The 19447-nt window shown below is 43.8% G+C and overlaps 1 protein-coding gene across 8 annotated transcripts in view; it reads right to left on the reverse strand.

The window, feature by feature from the left end:
• Nucleotides 1-19447, reverse strand: part of RYR3 (ryanodine receptor 3) — a 547151-nt gene that overhangs the window by 235127 nt on the left and 292577 nt on the right. For all 8 annotated transcript variants that reach the window (XM_043471377.1, XM_043471383.1, XM_043471384.1 and 5 more), the window contains exons 17-18: nucleotides 12476-12609; nucleotides 10089-10330 (exon numbers count right to left, since the gene is read on the reverse strand). In XM_043471377.1, the coding sequence (XP_043327312.1) occupies nucleotides 10089-10330; nucleotides 12476-12609 (376 nt within the window). The remainder of the gene's footprint in view (nucleotides 1-10088; nucleotides 10331-12475; nucleotides 12610-19447) is intronic.

A 19447-nucleotide genomic window follows, 5' to 3' on the forward strand; every position in this document is an offset into this window, starting at 1 on the left:
AAACACTCTCCGACATAAATCACAGCAAGATCCTCTATGACCCACCTCCCAGAATATTGGAAATAAAAGCAAAAATAAACAAATGGGACCTAATGAAACTTAAAAGCTTTTGCACAACAAAGGAAACTATAAGTAAGGTGAAAAGACAGCCCTCAGATTGGGAGAAAATAATAGCAAATGAAGAAACAGACAAAGGATTAATCTCAAAAATATACAAGCAACTCCTGCAGCTCAATTCCAGAAAAATAAATGACCCAATCAAAAAATGGGCCAAAGAACTAAACAGACATTTCTCCAAAGAAGACATACAGATGGCTAACAAACACATGAAAAGATGCTCAACATCACTCATTATCAAAGAAATGCAAATCAAAACCACAATGAGGTACCATTACACGCCAGTCAGGATGGCTGCTATCCAAAAGTCTACAAGCAATAAATGCTGGAGAGGGTGTGGAGAAAAGGGAACCCTCTTACACTGTTGGTGGGAATGCAAACTAGTACAGCCGCTATGGAGAACAGTGTGGAGATTTCTTAAAAAACTGGAAATAGAACTGCCATTTGACCCAGCAATACCACTTCTGGGCATACACACTGAGGAAACCAGATCTGAAAGAGACACGTGCACCCCAATGTTCATCACAGCACTGTTTATAATAGCCAGGACATGGAAGCAACCTAGATGCCCATCAGCAGATGAATGGATAAGGAAGCTGTGGTACATATACACCATGGAATATTACTCAGCCATTAAAAAGAATTCATTTGAATCAGTCCTAATGAGATGGATGAAACTGGAGCCCATTATACAGAGTGAAGTAAGCCAGAAAGATAAAGAACATTACAGCATACTAACACATATATATGGAATTTAGAAAGGTGATAACGATAACCCTATATGCAAAACAGAAAAAGAGACACAGAAATACAGAACAGACTTTTGAACTCTGTGGGAGAATGTGAGGGTGGGATGTTTCAAAAGAACAGCATGTATACTATCTATGGTGAAACAGATCACCAGCCCAGGTGGGATGCATGAGACAAGTGCTCGGGCCTGGTGCACTGGGAAGACCCAGAGGAATCGGGTGGAGAGGGAGGTGGGAGGGGGGATTGGGATGGGGAATACGTGTAACTCTATGGCTGATTCATATCAACGTATGACAAAAAAAAAAAAAAAAAGAACCTGGACCACCAGCACAGTAACAGCACAACAGCATCTGAAACATTCAATGCACACTGGCAAATGAGCCTGGGATGGCCTCAGACTCTGTTTTTGTAACTTTACACCTTGTTGCATCACTGAGAATGAAGAATAATTTCCTCACTGTAGGACCTGCTGCTGCTGCTAAGTTGCTTCAGTCGTGTCCAACTCTGTGCGACCCCGTAGACGGCAGCCCACCAGGCTCCTCCATCCCTGGGATTCTCCAGGCAAGAACAATGGAGTGGGTTGCCATTTCCTTCTCCAATGCATGAAAGTGAAAAGTGAAAGTGAAGTCTCTCAGTTGTGTCTGACTCTTAGGGACCCCATGGACTGCAGCCTACCAGGCTCCTCTGTCCATGGGATTTTCCAGGCAAGAGTACTGGAGTGGGTCACCATTGCCTTCTCCCACTGTAGGACTTAGGTATATGCTAGGTTACTTGAGTTGTGTCTGACCCTTTGTGACCCTATGGACTGTAGCCCACCAGGTCTCCTCTGTCCATGGGATTCTCTGGGCAAGAATACTGGGGTGGGATCTGTGCCCTCCTTCAAGGGATCTTCCTGACCCAGGGATCAAACTCGCGTCTCTTATGTCTCCTGCATTGGCAGGCGTTTTTTTTTTTTTTTTTTTTAACCACTCCCAGGCCACCTGGGAAGCCTGTAGGACCTACAATCAACACTATTTAAAACAAAATCTTAGCAAACTTGATGAGTATGTAGGTTTGATACTTTTCCTGTCTCCATTTGACAAGACTGAGACCTCTCAACTCCTTTTATGGAGTGTAGATACCCCAGGGTCCCAGAATCTTTACTTCCTTATTATATTAACTCTGTTATGAAAGGAACCTATGGTATTAAAACTCAGCAAACCTTGCCATAATTGTCTCATTCTTAAGAGCTCTTGTTTTTCCATTAAAAACCAATCTTTCCTGCTTCGACTATTTCTTTTTCAATTAGTTTAACTTCTGGAAAATATCACTGCAGTCATTTGAACAAATCCCAAGAGATTTCTATGAATTTGTGAAAACCAGGAGTTAATCGAAGTGCTGAGTTAGACAACTAACTTCAAAAGTATCCATATCCTTACTGGATAAAGATACAAATGAAGGGATTTCCCTGGTGGCCCAAGGGTTAAGAATCTGCCTTTCAGTGCAGGGATGTGGGTTCAATCCTTGGTCAACAAACTAAGATCCCAGTTGCTGAGGATCAACTAAGCCCACATGCCACACTAGAGAGAGTCCGTGTGCTGCCATGAAAAGATCCCATGCGTCGCAGCTAAGACCTGACTCAGTAGAAAAAACAAAGATACTAACAGATCTCACCTTTCTGAGATCGACATTAACCAGGACAAAACTGACCGTGTTGAATTGTGACTCCGGCGCCCTCTCATCCCACCCTCTCAGAATTTACTCCTGGCTTCCGTGCCAGTCTGAGACTCAGCCAGTAAAGAGGCAGAGTAGCCTTCATGGTAGATGTTCTTCATATAGCAGGGCTTTGATGCCATCAGAAACCAAGTTTCCAAGCTTTATTTACCCCACAGCACCAGGTGCCTTCCTGAGGAAGGATGGCTGGGAGAATATCTGTTCAGTGTGCTCTGTCGGTTGAAAACCACCAGCAGGATGAGCAACTGTGTCCTTGTGGTGAAGGACATTGTCTTTCATCTCCCTTATTTTAAGAGACCGGGAGCCTAGTAGAAGTTGCCATTGGAACACTTGTTAAGAGCATCTGTAGGCAAACTGAAATTGTAGTCTGAGCCTATATTTAAAACATATAGAGAATATAGAGTTGGGATCAATATTATCCAGAAACTGAAGGGAGACTGGTTAATCATTGGATATAAAGCACGTGCTTAGCAAGTGCTTAGGGCAATGTAATAAGAAGTCTATTTGCATAAAAGAGTCCATTTCATGTAACATTCATGTTGTAAAAGGTCATCTGATAAAGTACATTTAGCTCTAAAACGTGAGTAGTGTAAAGATTTGAAACTAGAAAATGATGACACTGCTTTTGTACATTCTGTTTCATAAAACTGTTCCCATCTGGAAGAAGCAATCTCTACCTGAGGAGGGTTTTCACGACTCCAGATGATTCTGAAGGGTCCTGCATCCACATTTAAAGAATAAGCTTGATTTTCCAACTGCCTGTAATGAGGTGGCGTGGGGGTGGGATGGGGGTGACAGCGGTCTCGGAGCCATAGAAAGGGCTGAGTTCAAATACCCAGTCTTTACCTGCTGTGATTTCATTAAGAAATCAGCTTCTCTATGTCCACAAAACGGGGACAGTAATGCTCACAGTGATGCTGTCAAGAGGTTTTTAAGGTATGGTTATTATTCCCTAGAGAAGGAAATGGCAACTCACTCCAGTATCCTTGCTGGGATAATCTCATGGACAGTGGAGCCTGGTGGGTTACAGTCCATGGGGTTGCAAAGAATCAGACAAGACTGAGTGACCAAGCACAGCAAATTATTATTCCCATGATTTTGACAAGACAATGACTTATGTCCTATGTACCTCTCGAGAGGCCGTTGCATGTGGCAGTAAAGGGTGTTTCTAGAACCAGGCTCCCTGGGCTTGAGTCCTGGTGCTGCCACTCACTGTGTGAGCTTGGGCAAGCCACTTAGCTTTGTGGACACAGATTCCTCATCTATCTAATGAAAATAATAATGTCCTGGGGTTACTGTGAGTTTTGAATGAATTGTTCCATAAACAGTAACTGGAAGAGCCTGACACAGTGCAACCTACAATAAATACTATTTCTATTGCTTGTATAACTCCAGACACTTTCATCACTAGGTTAACAAGAGATAAGCTTACTAGCATGTTGTTGGGATATTATGTCCTTTGTAATATTAGGAAAAAACAACAGTACAGAGAATCATAGCATTGAGGACTGAGTCCAGGAAAGTGACTTGAAAAAGGAGTTACTGAAAAATCAATAAATCTCTATTGAAAGACCATGCTCTAAACAGGCACTTTCAAATACATTTAAAATGTACTGGATGCTTTTGGCACAACCAACAGGAATGTGACGCTGTAGAAAGGAGAAGCAAATATGACATGGAGAGTTTTTCTAAATCGCTTTAACTGCTTTGCCAGATATTAGGAACTCTGAGTAATCCTAGAGACCACCTATTGGGACAGGCTGGGAAGCCTTGTGGCCTCTGTAAGTCTGAAGAAAACCCCTGACTTAGAGGCTCAGGACTGTTGGAAGGTCCCAGAGGGCTTGGAAAGGCCGTTCCAAGCCTAGCACTTTTAAGATGAAGTAAAGAGCCACTTTATCACACGCCACATATTTTCAAATGAACTTAAGGATGTGTTACTGCAGGCTTTTATTTCTTCTGATGAGTCATATAGACAACTGGAAACACTGACGCTCAGCATATCCATCGCCCCAGGCACCGCAGAGTTTGGTTTTCTAACGTAAACACAAATACTCAGGCATTTGGAAACAGAGAAGATCCAAATACATCAAAACTGTGGTGTCCTACAGCTACTCCTTGAATCCTCTACATATAGCACTGTGGTTGGAAAAGTCCAAGTCACAGTGGGCTGTGTTTTGATAGATGAACCAATACTCTGGAGCTCATCTTAGTAGGGAGACAGGAGCCCACTCATCAAATTGTCCTGATGAGTCAGAAGTCCTAAGTAATCAGGAAAGAATTTTATTCCATTCATTTACTTTCTGTATCACTTTATCTCTTATGGAAGGTGAATTCCTCTGCTTACTCAAATTTTTCAAGTGGAAAATTTGCAACAAGGGAAGACAAGGTGTGTTTTCCTTCTATGAAATTGCTCCCTAACCAGTGATGTACTATATGGACTGTGTATGTGTGTGTGTATATGTGTGTGCGTGCTCAGTCATTGTCAACTTTTTGTAACCCCATGGACTGTAGCCTGCCAGGCTCCTCTGTCCATGGAATTTCCCAGGTAAGAATACTGGATTGGGTTGCCATTTCCTACTCCAAGGGATCTTCCCAACCCAGGGGTTGAACCCTATCTCTTGCATCTCCTGCATTGGTAGACAATTTCTTTAGCATTGCACCACCTAGGAAGCCCTACTATATAGGCTACTCTGAGCCTAATTCACCCTCAACTGCAGTTCTGAAAGGCTACATATGTAAAGGTTGTATCAGGAGAGGGAAAGTGATGCCAGGACAAGAAAAGAGCCATTCCTCTGAAAGGATATTCACAGTGGCTGGGCTGACTCAGGAGTCTGTAGGGAGGGCTGGGCAGGGTTCAGATGGGGGATATTTGTACAGCTGATGATTGAAAGAAACTTCATAAGCTTTGGTGAAGACCTATGAAGGCTGCCCTCCTCCCACACAGAGGAAAAACTCCTTCATATTTCCCAGGATGGCACTTTGGAAGTTTCTTCCCCATTCAGCATGGGGCCTGGACTCTGTTTCCTCTCAGGATGGAGCTAATCTCATGGTCTCGAGGGAGGTACCTGGAACTCTGCACTTGGTCTCTATGATGACAGTTGACTTCATAGACAATAAAAGTAGGGAAGAGATATTTATTTTGCATTTAGTGTGTGTCAAGAACTTCACATCCTTTATCTCATTTAAATTTCCTAAGAGTCTTGTATCATCTTCATTTTATCAGAGGAAACCAAGTATCTGGGAGGTTAAGTAATTTGCCCGGTGTCAAAAAAACCAACTAAGTGAAGAGCTGGGATTCAAACCCAGGCATAACTCCAAAGTCATGCTGCTGCTTCTTAAATTTCTCTATTGACAGAAGTATTAGGGCCTCTGCCATCTTTCCAACTTCAGCAATGTCCTTTGTGCTTTAATAAGTAGTAAAGTCCAGTTCAAGGCTGTGGCTTAATTTATGCATACAGATAAGCTTAAAGGTAATGGACCATCCACGCTGCTGCAAATGGCATTATTTTGTTCTTTTTATGGCCGAGTAACATTCCATTGTATATATGTACTACATCTTCTTTATTCATTTATCTGGCAAGGGATATTTAAGTTGCTTCCATGCCCTGGATATTGGAAAATATGTTACTATGAACAGTGGGGTGCATGTATCTTTGTGAATTATGGTTTTCTCTGGGAATATGCCCAGTAGTGAGATCACTGGGTCATATGGTAGTTCTAATTTTAGTTTTTTTAAGGAACCTCCATACTGTTCTCCCTAGTGATAGTACCAACTTACATTCCCATCAATAGTGTAGGAGGGTTCCCTTTTCTCCACACCCTTTTCAGTATTTACTGTTTGTGGATTTTTTGATGATGGCTACTCTGACTGGTGTGAGGTGCTACCTCACTGCAGTTTTGACTTGCTTTTCCCTAATATCTGTGATGTTGAACATCTTTTCATTTGCCTTTTGGCCATTTGTCTTCCTTGGAGAAATGTCAATTTAGATATCCCACTCATCTTTTGATTGGATTATTTGTTCTTTTGATATTGAGCTGAATAAGCTGTTTGTATATTTTGGAGATTAATCCCTTGTTGGTTGCTTCACTTGCAAACATTTTCCCATTCCTAGAGATTATCACACTGAGCGAAGTAAGTCAGACAGAGAAAGACAAATATATGATGTCACTTATAGGTGGAATCTAAAAAAAAAGGGTGCCAAAGAACTTGTTTACAAAACAGAAGTCGAGTCACAGATACAGAAAACAAATTTATGGTTACCAGGGGACTGGTGGGGGGAGAGATAAATTGGGAGATTGGGATTGATATGTATACATTGCTATATACAAAATAGATAACTAATAAGAATACGTTGTGTAGCACAGGGAACTCTACTCAGTACTCTGTAACAGTTTATATGGAAAAAGGCTCTAAATAAACCCCAATTGAATATATATATGTGTATAACTGATTCACTTCACTGTGCACTTCAAACTAACATAACACTGTAAATCAACTATACTCCAATAAGAAATACAGGCAGTGGACCTGGGCATTTACATCTCAAGAAGGGAAGAGAAATGGTCAGACCAGTATCCACCACTTCTCCCGGGCCACCCTCCAGTCTCTCCTGCAGTAAGTTGGAGCGTCACTTCCATTCCATTTCTACATCAACTATTACCTTTTCATCAGACAGTCCAAAATTCACTGCTGTCCTGCTGGGAGTCATTAACAGAAACCTTATTTCTTCCACTGGTGCACACGCTGACATATTTACCTGTTCTGCCTTCTGCAAGATAAATGTTACCTGGGTGCAAGTTGGAGAATTCAGAATGATGCCCAGACCCAAGGAAGCTTCGCGTTTTAGTGAGCAAAAAAGATGCCAATTTTGTGGATGCCGGTTTCTTTACATCTCACCAGATGCTGAAGATTGAGTGATGAAGACCCCCAAAATGCTCCTAGGTGAAGCTACACTACTATGTGGGTAATATTTACCTGGCTTTCTGGTCTTGAGCGGATAAGAAGGAAAAAGGGAGCACTGTACATTCCTGGAATGATACACAATAGGATGGATGTCCAGGTCCTGAAATGCACTGACAGTAGCGCTTTCTAGATGTGCAATGAGTGGGTTCTCTGCCTCCTGACTCACTGATGCATTTATTTTGCAAATTTTTATAAAGGGATATGTCAAGTGCCCCATGGAGGGTTGTGAAATCTGGAAAAGATGAAATAAATGTTCTCTTTTGAGAATGGTTGGTTTTTCTTTGAAACTAGGGGCCAATTTGCTCCATCCAAGGGTCTTGGTGGACTTCATATTGCCTCAGTCAATCCAGAGTTCTCCCTAAGTGCAGCCTGGGATCCAGAGAGGACTTCCCAGGTGGTGCAGGGGTAATGAATCCATCTGCCAATGCAGAAGGCGCAAGAGATGCAGATTTGACCCCTGGGTCAGGAAGATCCCCTGAAGTAGGAAATGGCAACCCACTCCAGTATTCTTGCCTGAAGAATTCCATGGACAGAGGGGCCTGATGGGCTACAGTCCATGTGACTGCAACAAGTCGGACACAACTGAGCGCATGTACCTGGAATCCAGAGAATACACTTGGGTCATGGTGAAGAGAGGGAAGGAGTTGAGCAGCAACCAGCAGGCAGTGGGCAATGCTTTTCTCTCCTCAACCCCACTCATCCCGCTACAGGTTCAATTTTATTAAACTCAGGAGCTGTAAGTATATGAGAAGAGTAATTCTTTCTTTTCAAATCACTTCCCCAGAGAGAACTTTCCGAGATCCTTATGCCATCTGATGATAACCTAAGCTAAAGGTTACTACAACTGTGTGATCACAGAAACAATGGCTCTATGGTGGGGCTCTGAGAATCCAGAGAAGACCCACCTTCACCCCTCATGAAATGGAACCAGGAAAAGTTAAACTGGGAGGATAAGAGAACAAGACGTTCACTTCACTCTATCATCCTGCCATTTTGTACCCACTTTTGTCTGCAACACACTGTCCCCTGGGATACACACAGAATCAGACAATTTCTTCTTATAAATGATCCCAGATACATATATAAATAAACACATTTGCACCATTCCTAGGAGGTAAAAAAAAATGTTTATACTGAATATAAAATAGCACAAAGATTAAAAAATATTGATTAATTGAAAGTAAAGATCAACTGTAAGAAACATGTCACTAGAACCTGAGCTATTGGTTTTAGCTGGAAGCTAAAAGCGGGAGAAAAATGTGATGGATTGTGTAGTTCTCAGTTACAAAAGAAAATACATAGGTCTGCCTTGTACATACAAACTTTTTCCTGGTACTGGATTTAAGGAGGACTGTATGTCCTGGCTTCTTATGTAAGAGGCACACAGCATTATGCTTACCTAAGGAATTTCTATAAGGGACACAATATCTCCAGTTCCAGTTTTGCAAAAGATACAGATAAGACAAGCTATAGATAGGGGAGGGGAGGGGTAGAGCCTCTGCTGTGGGTAAAAGTATAAGGGTTAGTCTTACATTTCCACCCATTCAGAAGCCAACTCACTCCTCCACAGGCAACCACCATAGACATTTCTGGGGAAAGCATAAGTGTATATCTAAAAGGGAAGTTTTTGAAATCTTTTAGAGATTAGCATCTACTGTGTGTCAGGTACAGATCCAGACACCTTATAAAGTGTATTACAAAGCAACATGTTACAACCACAAGATGACAGACTTGTAGTCAGATATAGAGCCTTCTCTGTGTGACTTCGAATAAGTTAACTAAACATCTTTGTGTTCAGTTTCCATGTCTGTAGTATGAGATCAACATTATCCACTGTAGGGGGTCATTGTAAGGATAAAATGAGAGGAAAAAAATGTACAAAAGATATGCAGCTTACTGCAAAGTCAATAAACCCTCAGTCTTTTCTCCTTTCCTGTTTGCCCGTGGAACCTTGACAAATCCATGCAATGGACTGTAAAGAGGCAGACAGTGAGCTTGAGAAAAGTGAAGTGATCTGTACTAGATGATGCAACTGAAGTACAGACTCGTGGTTTAAAAGAGGACTGTCTCAGGCTTCTCTGGTGGCTCAGTGGTAAAGAATCCCCCCGTCAGTGCAGGAGACATGGGTATGATCACCGGTCCGGGAAGATCCCATAGACCTTGGAGCAACTTAGCCTGTGTGCCACAACTACTGAGGCTGTGCTCTAGAGCCTGGGAACTGCAACTACTGAGCCTCAGTACCACAGCTAAACTACTGAACCCCATGCCCCCTAGAGCCTGTGATCTGCAGAAGACAAGCCATCACCATGAGAAGCCCCCACTTGTCCCACAGCTGGAGAAAACCCCATGCAGCAATGAAGACCCAGCACAGCCAACAAATACATAAAATCATATCTACAAAAAAAGCAGGACAGGCTCATTTCAGATGTGATGCTCTTCCTACTTAACCATCTACTTAGCTGAGACTTGAGTCTGTATCATTTCAACATGAAGTGACCATTTCCATTTGCACAATCAGGGCCCAAAGCTCTGGCAAGGTGCTCACCTGACCAAAGGTGAAGTCCATCAAAGCCATAGGAGTATAGGTCATCACCAACACCATTGCCTCCCCATCCTTCTCCACCTCCGGGGTAAGGAGCGTAGCCAGAGGAAGAGGCCCAGCCCACCCGCAGATGCGTGGGCTCTGCGGTGAGGAAGGGGTCCGCCTGGTCGATGATGAGCTCGAAGTACCACTTCTTGTACTGTGCTGAGCCTTCGGCAACTCCCAGGAAGATGTTTGGCCGAATACTGAAATTAAACATGAGACAGGTGGCACCTACAGACTCTTGAGAAATAGGAAAGCAAACTGAACCAGACCATAGGAGGCACGGGGCCAATTAAACCAAAAAGTGAGAGTGAGAGTTGCTCAGTCATGTCCGACTCTTTGCAACCCTATGGACTATAGCCCACCAGGATCCTCTGTCCATGGGTTCTCCATGCAAGAATATTGGAGTGGGTTGCCATTCCCTTCTCCAGGGCATCTTCACAATCCAGGGTCTCCTGAATTGCAGGTGGATTCTTTATGGTCTGAGCCACCAGAAAAGCCCAATTAAACTGAGAGCAAGAGCAATTTCATGATTTTTGTCTTGTTCTAAAGCAGAATAATCTTCAAGCCTCCAACACCTGATCAAGTTCTTAGTGGGAGATGTCAGGACAACATTAATTCCATTATAAAATATAAAAGATCTATCTTCCCATATTCACGGCAACCAACATTTACTGAGTGCCAACCATAGGTAAAGATGTTGAAAACATCATGTAGAGTTGTATGATTGCAAACTCCTCTTTCTTTCTGTAAGTGTAAGAAATGACTTACTCAGGTTCCATCTTCTGGTAAATTGGTTTAGGCTTTCCCCCATAGGCATTATTAATAATAATGGCCTCTTAAAAGCATTAAGAAGTCACTATTAGAAATAATGCAGAGAGAGAAAGCCAAATACTGCATGGTATCACTTACACGTGGAATCTAAAAAAAAGTCCAACTCCTAGAAAGACAGAAACGAAAAGTAGTTCTGGAGAGTAGGGGCAGGGGGATAGTGAGAAGTTGATAAAAGGGCACAAACTTTCACTTATCAGACGAGTAAAGTCTGAGGATATAACATGGTGACTTTGTTGATAATAGGCTTCCCCTCATGGCTTAGTGGGTAAAGAATCCTCCTGCAATGCAGGAGGTGCAAGTTCAATCCCTGGGTTGGGAAGATCCCCTGGAAGAGGGCACAGCAACGTATTCCAATATTCTTGCCTGGAGAATCCTCATGGACAGAGGAGACTGGTGGGCTAAAGTCCACGGGGTCACACGGGGACATGCTGAAGTGACCGAGCATGCATGCACGCACAGTTGATAACACTGTATTGTAAAACTGAAATTCACTAAGAGAGTAGGACTCACATGTTCTCATTTAAAAATGGTAAATGTGTGAAGTGATGGTAGTGTTAATTAACTTCATGGGGAGAGAGGATCCTTTCATAATGTTTATATGTGTTGAATCATCACATTGTATACTTTACATATCTTATAGTTTTGTTTGTCAGTTATACCTCAATAAAGCTGAAAAAAAATTCAACCTCTATGACAAAAAGGGGGGGCAGATACATCAGTATTAGGCAACCTTGTTAAGAAATAGAGATTCTAACGTATCCAGAAAAAAATGGTTAGAAGCTTGGGACAAACCACTTGGAGTTGTTCTGGTTGGAATCCTACTCTTAGAGGTCCGCTGTCCTGGGATAAGACTGTGTCCATTTTGGGTGGGCAAGGGAAGAACCAGCCTGGTACCCAGAAGAAAGCCTGTGTGATGTCTACAGACTCGAACCTGCTCTGCACTTTGAAGGGGACATTATTTTCTCATGTCGCAAGGTAGGGAGGGAGCCCAGGTGGAGAGCTGCTGAAGTTGCTCCCTAGTCCAGGTCCAGTGAGTTCATGATTCCCAGGATTCTTCATGAGCCCATCCTGGCCTTCACAGACGGCCCTGGGATAAACGGCCAAGTGCCAGAGGATAAAAGAAACCATGGTCTCAACATGGGACATCCACTCTATCAAAAAATTTTTAGAAAAAAAAGTTGATTTATCAAAATAAAATATGTTATGAAGAAGGTATAAGATATGCATTAATGTTTAAAATAAAACATGGTAGATCCCTCTCTTAAGGCCAAATTCTTTAGTCCTCAGGTGATATATTTACTCCATCTTTGGCTACTTCAGGGGAGAAGTGTGAGAAATTCAGCTGAAGGGGTTGGAGTACAAGACCCTAACAGATGTGCACATTTGCTGGTCTTACCTTATGTGGTCACATCAGAATGAAGATGATGGGCAGGTGGCTGTGGAGTTGAGATCAGCACTCTTCCTTTCCTTTCTGGGGACAAGATGAGCATTTGCAATGATGGTGGTGGCCTTACCTTGTCACGTCATTAATCAGCCGCGTCTGCAGGAGCAGGTTTCTCCGGGGCAGCAAGTTGTCACAGATGAGATTCTGGTTGGCTCTCACTGCGACCCCATCGCAGAGGCAGAGGGAACACAGCACATCCAGAACCTGCGGCAGGACACACCCCAGCAGACCTCAGGACCACCGAGGAGGGGGTGGTGGTGGGCAGGACCTGACGGCCACAGCACAGGAAGGAAGCCCGCCTCATGAAGGTAAGGGCCAGGTGGCAGGGGTGAGCACCTGTTCAGAGTCAAGGAAGCCACACCTGCCCCACCAGACCTGAGTGAGTGATGCCCAGGCGCCTGCTGCCCCTTGGGGAAATGAGGTTGGGTTCCTTTCTAGTTCCTTTCTGCCCTAGTCTTGTGACCCATCCCTCCAAACTAGACACGCCACCTGTGGTCACTGTTCTGTTCAAGTGGGTAAGAGTCTGAGCTCTGAAGATAGCCTGTCTAGGTTCCTTTTCCAGCCAGGTCCAGGACTAGGGTGAGGTGCGGTAACAACATCCTCACTGGGTAGGTGCTGGAAGGGCCCCCATGGACCTCAGGCTGAAGCACGTGCTCCTGCCTGAAAGACACTCAGGTTCCCATCTGGCTAAGGTCCCTTGCTTGTGGCAGGCTTGGGATCCTCGCGTGGGTGGGGTGGAGGGGATGACAGGGCAGATTCCGAGTGCTGGTCTTCTGCTGTGATGCCACGAAAGCTCACTAAGATATCCCTATCTTCCTAGAAATCCCTATTCAGAAACATTTCATCTGCTTTTTCTCCCCCAGGAGAGTGAGATTAAACCATGAGTGAGCAAAGCAGGCAGACTCCGAATCTACCAGATCCACCACGCGCTGTTCCTAAACCACCTCATATGCCAGCTGCCAGGGAAGTGGGAACAGTCCCCGGGCACCTCTCCCACGTGCTGGCCTGCCTGCCCAGTCTCCTTGGGCTGAATCCTCATTCATCCATATTTCATGTTCCTCGCGCGGCAGAGCAAACACGCTGGGCCAGGCACTGCTCCTCCCTCTCTCCCCCAGGGGGAGCAGTGTGTAAACAGCAGTGGATGAATGCTGGCCAGGAACGTGGCAGGCTACGCTGACAAGGAGGGGGCAGCCCCAGTTCAGTCTGACAAAGTGTGGCCACCCAAGACTCCATGCTCAGGGGGTTGGATGGCTTCATGGTGTTGATGGCATTTGTATCCATAATTCTCACAAACCAGTTTTCTACCTGGCTCCCTGAATGTCAACTTCATTCCAAATAAACACAGAGCACATTGATGGGACAAGCAGAAAAGAACTCCAAAGGCGGTTTGACGGAGGACTCTCACCATTGCCACTCCATGAAACATATGACCGTGGCGCTGGAAATCCAGAGGATAATTTGTCCCTCTAAGAAAAGAGCCCATAGATGGCCAGGAAATTAAATACTCATCATCCAGCCTAGCACACATTTCCATCTGTTTCGCCTTGAAGAGACGGCTGCAGGAGCCTTGCTGTCACAGCCAGAAGGAAATGAGAGCTTAATCCACATACAATAGGATCAGTGAGGAGCAAAAAGGCTCCGAAAAGCACACAGCCTAACGGAATAGTACATCACCTACAGATAAACGGTGCCATAAAGAATGTGCTGACAGTGTTCAGGCTTTATTTTACCAGGCGTTTCTTGGGGTTGTGCACCCCAACATTCACTGCAGCGCTGTTTACAACAGCCAGGATGTGGAAGCAACCTAGGTGTCCATCAACAGATAAATGGATAAAGAAGACGTGGTACACACACACACACACACACACAATGGAATACTACTCAGCCATAAAAAGAACGAAACATTGCCATTTGCAATGGATTAGAGATGGTCATACTGAGTGAAGTAAGTCAGACAAAGACAAACATCATATGATATCACTCATATGTGGAATCTAATTTTAAAAATGATGTAAATGAACTTATTTACAAAAGAGAAACAGACTCAGATTTCAAAAGCAAGCCTACCGTTACCAAAGGGGAAACGTTGTATGGGGGGATAAAATTGAAGCTGGGGATTAACACATGTACAGTATTGTACATAAAACAGAAACCAACAAGGACCTACTGTATAGCACAGGGAACTCTACTCAAAATTCTGTAACAAACTATCTGTGAAAAGAATTTGAGAAAGAATCAATACATGTATAACCGAATCACTTTGGCTGTACACTTGAAACTAACACAACATTGTACATCAACTATACCTTAATAAATTGTTCTTGAAAAGTGAAGGGCATGTAGATGGGTCAGTCTACCCTAGGGAAATGCACACATAGTCCTTAGGGGTCATCTGTACTTCCTGATGGAGAGGAAGCATCTCAGTGATCTCTGGGGTGCTTGTTGGCTGTGGTAGGTACTCCCCAGTGGTCACCACACTCTGCCTCCTCCTCATCCTATGCACAGAGGCTACACTTCCCAGACACACTTGCAGTGTGGTGGAGTCATGTGACTGAGTTCCGGCCAGCGGAAAGTGGGTGGATGTGATATGCACTGCTTTCAGGCTTGGCCCCTAGACTCTCCCTTTCCAGCAGGATGTGGAGATCCTGGGAAGGATTACAAATCCCAAGGGTCTCCTTACTCCAAGTGAGATCCTGCTGCACTGGGATCACGTAGGAGCTTGCCAGAAATACAGATGTTCAGACTTACCCCCAGAAACCTATCAGATCAGAGCCTTCAGTTTAACAGAATTCCCCAGATATTCACAAGCACATAACAATCTGTGAAGTCCTGTCCTGGGGGACAGTGAGGCTGCTAGATGGAAGAAAAGTGTGTCTCTGAATGACCACACAGCATGGAGCCCTCCCACTGGCCGGCCTCAGACAGTGACTTCACTGTGAGAATCTGGGGGTATCTGTCTTGGAATTAGGCTTCTCTAATCTATACACTGGTCCAACTTGAGAATTTCCCTGGACCACTCTGTGAAATTCATTTGCTGCTTAATTGTAAAACCATTTTCACCACTGACACATTTCATCCAAGATCCTTCCTTGCGCATGTAATCTCCATTAGTCACCACCCCAAACACAGGCTCACATGGGAATTCTGATTTAAAGGTAAGAAAGAGGCACTGCACATCTGTGGAAATAGCATTTGGCTCTTGCATTTTGTTCTCAGCTTTCTATCAAAACAGCTTTATTTTTTAAAAATACAAAAGGTACTTAATTAGGTGAATTTTATGTCATGTTTTATATTTGATAAATGAGTGCTTTCTCCCTGGGGAACAGATTCTGTTCTCCCTGTGGATGTGTGAACTGAGTGGCTGGGAGAACTTCTATCTTGCCTTGACTGCCTGGGAACTCAGAGGTGATGTTCTGGAGCTATTACAGCAAGTCTGTGGGAGTTAATGGTTTCCTTACTTTTGGACTCTTCTGTGCCACACCCTAGGGCTAACATCTCAGTTCTGATGTATACTTTCTCAGGACCAATGATATGACTATTTTACAACAATTTTTTCTCACAGGTGGCTCCAAATTCTTGTGAAACAAAGAGTAAAAAAATATTCATCTGTGATAACGTCGAGCAGGTGTGAAGTACATTAGGTTACAGGGGCAAGTGAAAAGGGCATATTATATTTTTATTATTAGATACTTTCTTCATGGAAAAATTAGACGGTTACTGTCAGAATCTTCCACAGTTGTCCTTTTTACTCAATAAAATTGGTGCCACCAACATAGTAAGCGTGTCTCATACTACGAACAGCCATCTGTTGGATGAGATGAGACGGGTGCATTTGCGAGCTTCCACCCGTTCAAGGTGAGACAGGAGATGGTGGTTCTACTCATCCATTCCTCTTTGTTTTAATCACACCCTCAAAAACATGCATCAGATGCCGGCTGTGTGTAACATGTGAGCTGGGTACCACAGGGATCACAAGATCCCTGCTGTCAAGGAAACTTAGTCTCTGAGAGAAATATATACATAGTATATCTATAAGGAAAGGCAGGGTGGAAACACCATGGAACAAACTGCATGGTGTACAGGGGAGGAGAGGGAATGAATCCCACGGCTGGGATTCAGAAAAAGATTCATGGAGAGGGTGGCATCTGAACTGTTCTGAAGGCAAACAGAATTTTGATGGGATCTGGAAAAGTAGAAAGTGAGGAGATGCTGAGGGTGAGTAAGCCTTGTCACTTGTGAGGTCATGGGGTAGAGTCCATTCAGAAACTGGGGCAGCACACCCCACTTCTGTCCTTTTTACTCCAAAGACTGTGCTTTCTCTCTAACTTTTTGACCTAAATTTGACTATGCTTTAGATGACTGGCAATGCTTTTCACAGCAAGGATAGAGCTGAGAACTAAAATATTACTTGCCATATCAGTAAACAAAGGATGTCACAGCCAGCACATTATAGCTCCTGCAATGGTGAGCCCTCAGGCAGCTCAGAAAGGAAGCAAAGAATGGCTTTCTTTTCTAAACATATGAATGGAGGAGGCACGGTACAGTAAGGGGTTTCTCAAACCTACCGTATCTATAAACCTTTAACAAAAAATGTCATGGTCCTGAAGACCACCTTCATGGACCCATGGTGCTGCTGGGATTCTCCAGGCAAGAACACTGGAGTGGGTTGCCATTTCCTTCTCCATCATGGACCCATAGGAACTCTCAAATTCCAGTCTGAGAAACACTAACTTACTATATGAAAATGGTTTCTGATTGTGAATTTTTTTTACTGCAAAGAGTTTTATATTTATATAGTAATAAAAATTGGAACACAAAATTAAACATAGTCTCATAGAACATGCCAGACTACAGATTGAGAAACATTGGAAAGAATATTGAACTTAGTGTTGGAGACTTAAATTATGGTCCTGGTTTGTCTGGCAACCTTAGTTAATATTTTAAGGTGTCATATACACTGGGCTTATTTTTGCCTCAAGTGGAAATAATACTTCATGGAATAATAACAAGGAAGAAAGAAAATGCACGTGAACACGGACAAATACCTGGTATTTGTCAGACGTAAAATAAATGTACACTATCATTATCATCATCATGTTTTTGGAGGCATTGTGAGGTGCCCTGGGAGGCGTTGTGAGGTGCCCTGAGCTCTAAAATTCTATGTATTTTGAATCACTATCTTCACAGAAAACTAACTGAGCAGGTCAGAGATGTCTGGAAACCTGGGACTATGGAAAACAGAGCAGCCTGGATAGGAAAACATTGCTTTGGCATTTTCCAAGTCAAGATACAATGCTGCAATGGAAGTCTAGTCTGCACCCAGCACATTCTTTGCCAAGCTACCACAAATATCCCTGGTAATGACCTGAGACTAGGTTTCCCTTGAAAATAAAAGTCATGTACATGAAAAACTCTAGTGGGGGAACTGTATTCATGACAAGCCAGTCCCCATCCAAAAAATCCATCAGAAAACAAAAAGATGGGACATTCTAGAAGAGATTCTTTTTGTAACATGATCACATTGCCTCAGCTTTGACATCATTGCCCAGAACTTTTCAGTCTGGAAGATGTAAGAGTACCATGCTAGTACACTCAGGTAACTTATTAGGCCAGGCATTCATTCCTAGGAGAATAATAAAGCTCCCTAGGCCTCAATCCCTAGGCATTGAGAGTTCCTTGGACAGCAAGGAAATCAAACTAGTCAGTCCTAAAGGAAATCAACTCTGAATATTCACTGGAAGGACTGGTGTTGAAGCTGAAGCTCCAACACTTTGGCCACCTGATGCAAAGAGTCAATTCACTGGAAAAGACCCTGATGCTGGGAAAGACTGAATGCAAGAGAAGAAGAGGTGACAGAGGATATGATGGTTGGATGGCATCATCGACTCAAAGGACGTGAGTTTGAGCATATGCCAGGAGATAGTGAAGGACAGGGAAGCCTGGAGTGCTGCAGTCCATGGGGTCACAAAGAGTCAGATACAGCTAAGCGACTGAACAACAACAACAACAAAAGGTTTCAGTATTCTCAGCCGTGGAATACTCATACCGTGTTCTCATACCGTGGAAAGAACAGTAACCAGCTACCATTACCGAGTGACAATCCAGTAAGGGCTTGTGGCTTTTGGCTGAAAGAAGCCATCACAAAGTTCGTTATCTACTAAGTGTGTTCTGTGGTGTGATCACAAAGCAGCCCCAGGAATAATGAAAGGAGAGCAGCTAGGCTTTCTAAGAGCTGCTCTTGACATGTGCCCGTGGCTCACGACTCAGGCCATGGGTTACTCGGGTGCTTATCAATTACTCTTATTACACTTTGCAGATGGGAAGGGACATGTTCAGACATAGCAAAGCTGGGCTGAAGCAGGAGCCTCATGCCTGCTTTTGATCTACCACATTTGGGAAAGCAATTACCAACCCCACATATTTCTTTCTGTTTTTTGCCAAGCAATTTCACAGATGCTAAGGCTTGTTTGTTTCCTAGGATGACACATATCATCTGAGCAGTGCTGCAGAGGCTTGTTCTCCTGGACCCCCCACTCCAAGATGTGTCTCCGATGTGCAGCGCCCCCAGCTGAGGGTGAGCAGAGAGGGTCAGTGACCAAGCTGGGTTCTCTCTGCTCTGCCTGAGCCCAGCTGCTCTCCCTCATATCCAAATATGCCACCTGATCTTGAAATGCTCCGCTTCAGCCTTGTAGTACCTGCCTGCTCACTAATAAGTCAGTAAGATATCTCCTTCCATGTACAGGGCAGTTATCAATGGGTCAGGATAAGACATATTTTAATAGACTTTCCCGAGATCATGCTCAGATGGTATGATGGTAGCTCAGATGGTTAAGAATCTGCCTGCAATGTGGGAGACCCAGGTTTGAGTCCTGGGTTGGGAAGATCCCCTGGAGAAGGGAATGGCAACCCACTCCAGTATTCTTGCCTGGAAAATTCCATGGACAGGGGAGCCTGGAGGGGTACAGTCCATAGGGTCAGAAAGAGTCGGACACGACTCAGCAGCTAACACTAATCCCCAGAGATCATGGTGTCTTAGAAATAT

This window comes from Cervus canadensis, chromosome 6 (assembly GCF_019320065.1).
Source record: "Cervus canadensis isolate Bull #8, Minnesota chromosome 6, ASM1932006v1, whole genome shotgun sequence".
Lineage (NCBI taxonomy): Eukaryota > Metazoa > Chordata > Mammalia > Artiodactyla > Cervidae > Cervus > Cervus canadensis.